The sequence below is a fragment of the Ambystoma mexicanum genome, chromosome 3p (genome assembly GCF_040938575.1).
Source record: "Ambystoma mexicanum isolate Mex_15411 chromosome 3p, UKY_AmexF1_1, whole genome shotgun sequence".
Classification (NCBI taxonomy): domain Eukaryota; kingdom Metazoa; phylum Chordata; class Amphibia; order Caudata; family Ambystomatidae; genus Ambystoma; species Ambystoma mexicanum.
The window spans coordinates 1074868930-1074879181 of NC_090925.1; the positions used below are offsets into that span (position 1 = coordinate 1074868930).

Genomic DNA, 10252 nt, shown 5'->3' on the forward strand with positions numbered 1-10252 from the left:
GCATACAGGAGATATGCTGAAACGTATGTGAGTAGCAGTTGGTCTTGCTGCTGCATGTTTTACCACTTTCACTGGAGGAAAAACTGAGGCGAGAGTTTCCCCGTCTAGGTACAACAGTACTAAGAGTTAGACGGCTGCCCTGAAATAATGGAGTGGTTGGAAGAGGGTGAGAGGTTGCAACGAATTGTTAAATCCAGAAATTGGCACTTGGGTGTGAACCCTTCGAAACACATGTCATATATCCATGTTTCAATGAATGGTTATTTAGCTGGGTTTGCTGAGCAGCACAAACTACTCTTTGGGGAGATTGATTTGTATGTATTGTGACGAGTTCCTGACCCTCTTGAGGGTTATGGGGACCCCCTCTAAACCAGGGACAGGAGTCATACCAGGGTGTGTGCCCGTCCTACCCCAAAGGTGGGGTAAAGAACTTGGGGTCCCTAGTTTGTCCCCCCCCCCGAAATTCCCCTTTCCCCCCTGGTTCTTCTCTTTGCATCATTTTTAATGCTACTTGTGCTCTTTGTTTGTCCTGTTTGTGTGCGCGCCCTGAGGCCCATGGGCATGTGGCGCGAATTTACATTTAAAATAAATAAATGAGCATGTTAATCCATGCCAGACCCCAGGCTGGAGAAGGTTTAAGTTACTTACTTGTAACTATTGTTCTCCCGCATGGATTCACATGCAAACCCTCCCACCTTTCCTCCTGTGGCTCTTCTTGGTTCATGCTGCCACTGTACGTGCTTACCAAATCTGACGATGGCCACCCAGGTGGGGCTTAGGGGTATGACTGTCATTGGATGGGGGCAGTATGACCCAGAGGACAGTGATTGGTTTAGAGGAGAAATACAGTTGTAAAGTGAAAGTTTATTTTGTAGAGTATTCCCAGCCTGACGACGAGGAATAATCATGAGCATGTGAAATTCATGCCAGACCCATGCTGGAGAACAATAGATACAAGTAAGTAACTTGCACCGTACACCATTTTTCTGGAGCTTTTTTTGGGTCCAATAGAGGTGAGGAAATTAACTTAATGAATGATTTAGACACCCGAAGGATTAAAGAGAAAGTGAACTCCTGATATTTGCTTCAAAGGAAGTCGTACTAGAAAGCATGAATACCAACGCTTTCAGACAATACAAAAGGGAGACGATGATATATAACACCCTCTATCGCTATTGTGAAATTCCCCAGTAAATAGAACATCTTATTGTTCATGGTTCCCTTCTCTCATCATGATGACCACTATATTTTAGATAATCTTACATTTTCTATCCAAGTACATCAAATGGAGCGCCTGGGGACCACTCCGGTGATGACGGTGCGCAATACAAATACCCTTAACATTAACAAATCCGACATAAAAGGTCAGATATTTTAAAAAAATGTAAACCTTCATCCTGTTATCTTTTTCCACACTGGATGACCAGTCAAAGCATAATTAGCCATTGCAAAGCTGAAAGCTGAAAGCAACATCAGGTTATACAATTAAACCATTAATTATTGTAGAGGCCTGCACTTTAAAAATAACTGATCTTTCTTGCTAGGGTGTATTAAGGGCAGAACAAAATTAAAGCGATTTGAACCAGCTGGGCATCTTTTATCATCAAAGCCCTCCTGCACCCAATTGCTTGTAGTAGCCTTTAGTGGCCATTTGCCAAGGTTCAGTCTAGACAGAACTACCCAGCACTTGTGGTTTGTCACCTGTAACAAGTATGGAGATGGAGCATTGAATGGAACAATTGTTGGGTATGCTTTTCTGCCTTGCTATTCTGCGCTCCTCGCACTTCTTTCTACATGCTCAATTTAATTTAACTCTTGGTATTTTTGGGATACTGCCTGGGTCTTCAGATCAATGTTGCAAGCCCTATTTTGTTCATTGCTGATTGATGGAACCTAGCCCAGGTATTTTCTTAATTTTGTGGACGACTCTTGGATGTAGTAATTGAAGGTTGTTTTTTATTGACCAACCATGACCCCCAATTGTAATATTTTTTTTTTCTCAACAGTGTATCCAGTAGTGACTAGAAAAACCCTAATTCAGTTCCCTTCTCGCTGCCACAAAGCACTTTTAAGAGGGAAGTGTGACCCTGATCAGCTAGTGATAGAAAAGCCATCAAAGGCTCAGTGTTCTCAGCAGTGTCTTTAAACTGTCAGCATTATCTTGAGTTTGCTCCAGAGAGACCACAGCTAATCCCGTTTAGAACCACCTAACGTACAGATTTTTCAATCTGAGATTGTCATCCTTTGCAGTAAGAAATAGTCTGCTCTTAAATATTCAAAGGACTCTTATTGACAATGTTGGACGCAGAGAAATGATCCAACCAATTTGCAAACTAGACAGTATATTACTTGGCAGCTGTTCTGGGCCAACATTAGGAAATAGTTTCCTAAGGGATATACTTGTCTTTACTTGGTAAGCTCATTGCCGGCTCTTAGAGTCCTTGCATGAATGTATGTCGATCTGGACTGCTTAACATTTTTGGATCTCAAGAGTGGCTTTTAGAGCTGAAGTCGCAAACCAGCTGCATTTTAGCAAACAATTGTGAAAACAAATATCCACTCATGATAGAAATGCAATGCTGAATTATAGCTAAACAGATGTACTGTTTAGACCTATAGCTACTTCTCTGGGCACTAATCAATACCATGGGAACCGAGGACGAAAACAATAGAAGCTATACATTAGTTGTATTTGACAGTTGTAAGGTTGCCCTAACCTACTGGTCGACAAGGAATTAGATTATTGAATTAACCTTTAAACGGAAATAGGAGTGATCAGACACTAATTCCTGAACCAATGGGCAATTCCAATCATTGATGAGCAAAGTTGAGTCTGTCCTGATGAAGTCTGTTTAAATTCGAATGAGCCTGTGTCATCTGTAGCTCTTGTAAAGACGAAACACAATGGTCCTAATTCACAGAAGCTTTTTATAATGGTAAAACCCCATTGGAAAATGCTATGTGAATTGGGGCCAATGTGGTCACATCTTCACTACATGGAAATTAAGAGCTCATTTCGCCAGCTGGTTTACAGAACAATCTGTAGCTGTAGCTTGTAACTGAATCATTTTGAACAGTCTTCAAAGTAAAGTGTTGTGTACTCTACTGAGAACACCCATTGTGAATGTACAGAGTATGATATGATAGGTCATTTATAATGCGCTTAATACCCAGAGGTTTCTAAGCGCGGACCCGGGGATCAAACCTGTGGTGCACTGTCTTGCTTCCAAGGCAAGCACGTTGTCCCTGAGCTATCCTCTCCCTATGGTAGTTGTAGTTTAGTAAAACTCAAACTTTACTTGTATTGCTCAGTGTGTTCAGGCTTAATACATGTTTAATGTTTGTCCTTGCTGTCTAATTTGAGTTCTGCGTGTCTCATTGCAACATTACACCGCCACCCTCAATTCTCGAAGTCTAAGCCTTACTGCTAGAACACCTACCTTCATTGTGTTCAGCTAGATCAAAGTGTCTTTGCCCTGTTTACTATATTAGGGTGGCCTCTCAGAAACCTCCATGAAGGGCTGGTTCTGAAAATTAATCATAACAATGTCGCTTTTCCCCTCTTGTGCTAACCTTCTGTGCGGATATATTTGTAAATGGGGGGGGGGGAGCACTGCGGTTTCCAACACCTGGAGTGGAGATCTATTAGGACACTCACATTTTAAGTATCCCTCTTGCTAGCAATGATGACAGACCGTGTCATGAACCAAAAACCTTGCCACTTTTAAGGCTCGGGGGGGCAGGGGGGGTTCAGAGGGGCACCACCCGTCTGCCCTCGTTCCATCCCTCGTGATTGTCAAATACCTTGCATATTCATTGGCACACCATTTGCTTTTGTGTGCACATTCACACCCCTACCAGGTCCTGTAAACTTTGCAATTTCTGAGCCTTTAATTTGCACTCTGTTAATTCACGCCTTTCTTCTTGGGAGGATACCACTAGTTCCGTGAAAGGGCTTATCTTAGTATGCCACCCTATTCAGAAAGTCTTCAGCTTTAGCGGAAGCTTGGGCATGCGCCCCTGAACAAGCATGGCGGCTATGACCTCTTTTCGGCGGGTTGTTGATCCCTGAATGGTGCATAAACGCAGCCTTCAATCAGCTGGCGACTCCTTTTTATTACGGTTGCAATTATTTACTTTTTCATAATCCGTTTTTAGCCATACCACAGGAACCTTAACTAACATGCATACCCTTGCTTTGGGCAAGCACTGCTCATAATGCCTGATCTTGGGCTGGCCAACCATTTAGGTTAAAGACTGGCTCACCTTTGTACCCATAATCGCTCATCAACTTTGTGTCTGCCCAAGAAGGATTTTAACCATTCTGTAAACATTTCGGGTTCGTCTCTAATATTCTGCAAAACTTTTGATGCATTTCAAAGGACCCTGGGGCATGTGCCGTTACCAGATTAACTGTGTCATTAGCGACGACCCCCATGATAGCTGCTGGTACAGCCCTGTAAATGTGTACCAGACTTAGCACACACAAGCCTCTGCAATGGGCTACTAGGCCAGAAGTGCCGGCTTACTCGTTGTGCTACACTTAGGAATGGGGTGCAGCTGTGCCTTCACGCCAGACCTGTTTGGGCTCTGGTGTTGTGCGTGCTGGGTGGCCGCTGATTCAGGGTAGTTTGCTGCTGCTGACGCTTGTGGGAGTATAGCTGCACTGAAAGCACCAAGAGAGTCAAACATGTCTACTTCCTTCCTCCGCCTGTCTTGGTTCTCGAGAACTGAGAAAGAAGGAATGGATGCCTATGAGGTAAGCACGCCTATCACTTTTCTTGGTTTATTCATTAAATGCTTCACTACACTTCTCAAACTATCATTTGTATATTTAAGATCTCTCATTCTTGATTCCCTGACCCGTTTAGAAGCTTTCCCAAACCGATCTAGAAACGCATACCCTTGCTCAGTTTCCTCCCCCCCCCCTTTTTCAGCTGTAAAAGAGCTCCATGCCAATGAATACCGGTGTACCTGGCTGACAATGAGTAGACCTTATACAGATCGTGGCATAGTCTGTCCAGGCAACGTCCCTTTTTGATTGTCCATTTCCTATTCTCACTCTCAGTACAACTGCTTTTATTTCTCAGCCCATGGAAACATTCATCTTATTCTCACTCCTACTACAAAGACCCCACTCTAGAGCGGCCTATGAAAGGGAGATTACAATAAACCCCCTCATTCCACATTACGGGGAGCCTCCATTTTCTATGACGGTAGTTTCAGACACAGCCCACATTCCTTTTAGAGTTTTTTTAACAATAACCCAGATATTTTGGCATATGCCCTCTGTTCCCCTCTTTAACTTGGGCTTTGCCCTTTGCTCCCCATCCTTTCCACTCTGGATAAATGGTGGAACTGCTTTGTTTTTCATCATTTCATATTTTATTGCCCTCTGTTCCATCACACAGCTTACTCTTACCATGTTTCTCCCAGCCCTATTTTATTGGATCTGCTCTGCTGCCTTAAAATTTAAATAAGATTTCTTTTGTGCATCACAAGAACATGTACTTCAAGGCAACCCTGCCCCGAAACCCCTTTAGATGTTCCAACTAGGCCTCTGCCCTATCCTTTTGTGCTCAGGGGCTTTGGGAGTGGTGAGGCAGTCTGATACTTCTGTTACTATCTCGGCTTGGCATGACAAATCCATAATGGCACCAACTGTGGGGACTCCAATAAAATTCACACGTGATAATCGCAGCTGTAGCAACTCTGCTTTATTTTCTATACAACAGTAAAGATCGGAGAAGGGAACCGGCAGAGTTTCCCATCTCACAAATAATGGCCTCAGCACAGATTTCCGGTAGTTTATATAGTCTTTTATACAATGAGAACTGTACATAAAAAAAGCAAGATGCTTTGTTCAAATGTTAGATTTAATGTATTTCCTAATGGAACGTCCTCAGACATTGGAGAGGCATAGAAAACGCCATGGTTTTCCTCGATAGTTCTGTTCTTCCTACCCATGGGCCGCAGTCTCTACTTAAGGAGGATTGCTCCAAAATAGGTAATGGTACAACCTTTAGAACTGATATCCATGCGACATCTATTCCGCTTCTCCTGTGAGAATAAGCCTCACTGCCATGTAACATGTTACTTGGCATTCATCACTGTGTATGCCTATGTCCCCAGCAGGGATAAATCTCACAGCTGCACCGCATTCTGGTCGCTGCCAATTTTTTCCAACCAATCATTGTACCTAGCTGCACCATATCAGTAACCGTGGCTGCAGTGTTTTCCTGCTTGGTAAAGCTGCACGATCAGTGCTCATTAAGGAACATGAAAGATTGTTGGCATTGACACAATTCCAGGTTGTCATTTCAACCCATTGTCTGTGAAATAAGTGTTTTTAAATTGAAAGATCCTTCTCAGATGCGGTGGTGGATTCTGAGGGTGGCTGACCTCTCAAAAAAGTTTTGAGTTGTGGGCTGCTCACTCAGCTTGTGTCACTTATTTTAAGCGTGTGGATCAGAGTTGCTCTAGAGGAGTTTTTCATTTACTGTTCCAACATATGTGCTCTGAAAGTCCTCCCTGCTGGCCTTGAATATTCGAAGTATGAACAGCTCGAATGTTTTCTGGCTAGCTATTGCACCTGTTACAGGCCGCCTATTTAACCTGAGGAGCCACACCAGCCTTTTCTGGATCATTGTCCGGGCCTACACGCACTCCTTAAGTTCTGAAGTGGATTTGCCATCGTACTAGGCACATAACAAAAACGGATGCAATAAGGTAAGTAGTTTCTCGTTTTTGTAAGATTGTGTGCAACCTTCGGTGGCAGAAGATTGAGTGATGTACTTCATTCGGCAAGGCTCGAAATGAATTGTAGTAGTTGTCGCCATCCTCTTCAGCCTTTCTTTCAGAGTTCGTCATTAAATCACAGCTTCTGTCGCTTCCATGTGACAACATCGTGCAAGACTGCCGATTATTTCTGCATCACCAGAAATGTACCCTTTAAAAAATAATAATAATAATTATTAAAAAAAAGATTGCATGAAATCCCAGGGAAGCTGACAAAAGTATTCTTTTTTTTTTAATTTTAAAATTTTTAAAAAGGCTACACTAGCACCATTGCAAACGGGGTTTCATGTTCTGTTCCGGATCTGACCCAATTCCAAATCTATGGCAATGGGCCAAGCTGCCATCTATTGGGCCCATGGCAGAAAAGGCAATATTTGTCTTTTTTTTTGGATATTTGATATTTTTGGGGTAAAGGCTGTTATCCCGTGCTCCATTTCCTCCATGCACTAACCTTGGAGCTGATGATTGAGTGGGTAAGAGATTTAATTTTTTTAGGTATTTGGGGAGCAGAGGAAAACAGTTTTTCTTTGGGCTTTATTCTTGTTTCGTAGAAGCCTTTTATTTATAAATAAATGCAACGAAAGACAACCACGTAGTCCTTATTACCCCATCCAGTCACCCCACATGTTCATATACATCTGCTGTGATATGCAGTCAATCTATGATGCGTAATTCTCCACTCGTAGCTGTGTTACGTCTTTATAATGCGTCTACACACAGTTGAAGAGAATCATCATTGCATCAGATGTTACTTTGTGACCTGTCAATCTCTTGCTCCTCTTGTTCTTGGATCGCGGTTAGCTGTCTGCAAGCAACGTTTTTGTGGAAAATGTCTCCATGTACCCTGTTTCTGCTCCCGCTGGCTCCCCTGTCGTTCTCTCTGACGGGTGTGCTCTTTGCCCCCCCCCCCCCCCTGTCACATTTGCTGTCCAAACATCCCCAGCCCCATCTTTACCTTCTTTTTGTTTTTCCTGAAGCTGCCCTACGTGCCCCATTTTTCCACTAAGCACACCGATCCACCACATGGTCCAGGGCCGCCTCCTATTTACTCCTGCACAGAATAACTGCAGAAACGTGACCCGTTCGAGATAAAGGGCTGTCAAGCACTTGCTGCCACCACCAGGGAAAATGCAAATGCATTGAAAGAAACAATGGTAGTGATTTGGGAACACTAGAAGACAGATGGAGTGAGATTCTAATGTGACATAGTGAAGTCGCAATAGGTATTGTGTTGAAACTTGCTCAGTTTATATTTGCACTTAATCCTGAAACTGTTACAAACGTGGAGTCCGCAATCAAAAATGCAATACGGCCATGCATGAAATACTAACGTTTCTGGTCAGATCTGTCAAACAAATCTGATATCGCAGGTGTTGGGATGGAGTCTGGATGTTGACTACATATTTACTTGTCATAAGAATTAGAGATTCCGAAATACACCAACCTTTTTGGTGACTCTGATCGAGGTTGAGGCTAAATGGAGAAACAGCAAAGTTGCTGACTGTAGAGATTTGGTAAAACTGGAGTTAGGAGTTCATTAGTTGTGAAAGCAATGTTGTACAGTATTTTGGGTTATTCTGCATTTAAAAAATGTATGAAACTTGTTTCATTTTAAAGTATACTCTAGATTTCACATTAATTCGTTTATGTAAATCGTCTACAAGGGATCCGTAGTACAGGCCTCCATAAAATTACCAGAGGGAATAATGTAATGTGATTTTTCTGATGCAAGTTGTCTAAAACTGGATTATCTCAGCTGTTTGGAAGCAGGTACTTGTACAGGATTATGGAATGCCCCTCAGGTGTAGACTAACTATGACTTTGCACAGAGGCGCTATTTTGGATTAAGTTCTGGATGAGTTGTTTTGTAGTATGCAACGTGGTTGTTTTAAAGCCTTGAACAATATGTAAGTGCTATATGTTACTGGCTATGTTTAAAGTGCCTAGTGCCTTTGTTATGGTTTTGAAGCTCCGAAAGAGAATATGAAAGACAATCGCGTGTATAAACATGTATATTTCTTTTCTCATTTGTCTGCACAGTTCCATGTCCGTATCCCGCTTGGAACCCGAACTGCAAGCAAAGATTCGAGAAAGCAACCCTGGCCTCGAGCGTGTGTACTTTAATAAGGGATTGTAGGGCACCCTTCCCAAGTATTCAAGGATGATCATGTGAACACAGTTAAAGCATGTTTGCCAATGTGGGTTAGGGCATTTTGGCCCTGCTCTGGTGTCCTTTTAATGTGAAAACTATTTTAAACACACTTCCAATGATTCTGTTTTGTACAAAATGTTTTTAACTGAAATCTCAGTACCTCATCACTGCAGCTTCACCCGCTTTCTTTAGTGTCTTTTTTTTTTTAAAGCTGGGTAGCACATATCCGAAAATGTTTACATTGACTAAAGCAATTGTACCAGATAAGGTAGGACCTGGCCACTTTCCACTCGCTTTCCCCATCTTCTTCAGTGTCAAAGTGTACAGCTGCAGCTATTTTCCACCAAAGGTTCATAGCAACTCTGGTTAAGCAAGGGAAAGAAAAACAGCATCTTGAGTCATTGAACTATTTCGCCAAACAAAATGGATGCCATTTTTGAGGGTCTCCTTCTAGCCTTGGCATTCTCAACACGCTGCATGTTTTGTCCCACGTTATCACATTGCTGCAGCAGAATCCTAGGTTCAGTCTTCTTTTCCTTTTGTTCCCTTAATTCCTGCATTCTGAGCTTTTGAGGCAGACAAGATCTCCACGAACAATGTACCACAGCACAAATACTGTTATCAAAGAAACCTCTCCCTCTGGATTAATGCGACATTGTCTTGGTACAAGAAGGGACAGTGGCACTTTTGCATAGCATCAAGTGAAGTTTTATTGGAAACTGATCTGTCCTTTTCTGCACTCAAGTGGCTCTGATGAGAATTTGCACAGGGTGTGATTGCGTGTGTTCCGGATTTCCTGCTCGATCTCTCTTGCTTCATTACAGCACATTTTTCCGCCCACTAGGTTTCTTTGCATTTGTTCTTGCATTCCGCAGCTGGTTACACTTTTCAAGAAAGGCGGGGCATAATGATAACACTTCTCAGTTTACGCCCACTTGTTCTGCTTCAAGTGTCTAAGACCTGACCGGTGCATGCACTTAATAGTTTTGTGTTAGTTGTTTGCCGTCTGAACTCCTATGTGGTTGTCTGGCTGTGTCCAAAAACCATAAGGTCCCCTCCATTTCCCCCCCCCACCGCCCCCAAACCCTCACACACAGGCTGATGATATTGATGCATGTTCCCTCGGGACGTCCTACTTGAGAGACTTGAGGGGATAGGTCACATCGGAAAACCACTGTCACTGCAGTGTCAACCTGGCCGAACAGGGATTCGCCTTAGTTGACCTTGCACCCTAACTGTGATGCGACTGTTCAATCCATCACTGAAGCTCACCCAGAGGTATCCTCTCGTACTGCCACAACA

General features: G+C 42.9%; 1 protein-coding gene across 1 annotated transcript in view; it reads left to right on the forward strand.

Moving 5' to 3' along the window:
* Positions 1–9070, forward strand: part of SFXN1 (sideroflexin 1) — a 240733-nt gene extending 231663 nt beyond the window's left edge. The window contains exon 11 of the mRNA XM_069652426.1: positions 8839–9070. Coding sequence (XP_069508527.1) covers positions 8839–8935 — 97 coding nt within the window. The 3' untranslated portion in view covers positions 8936–9070. The remainder of the gene's footprint in view (positions 1–8838) is intronic.
* Positions 9071–10252: the final 1182 nt, after the last annotated feature.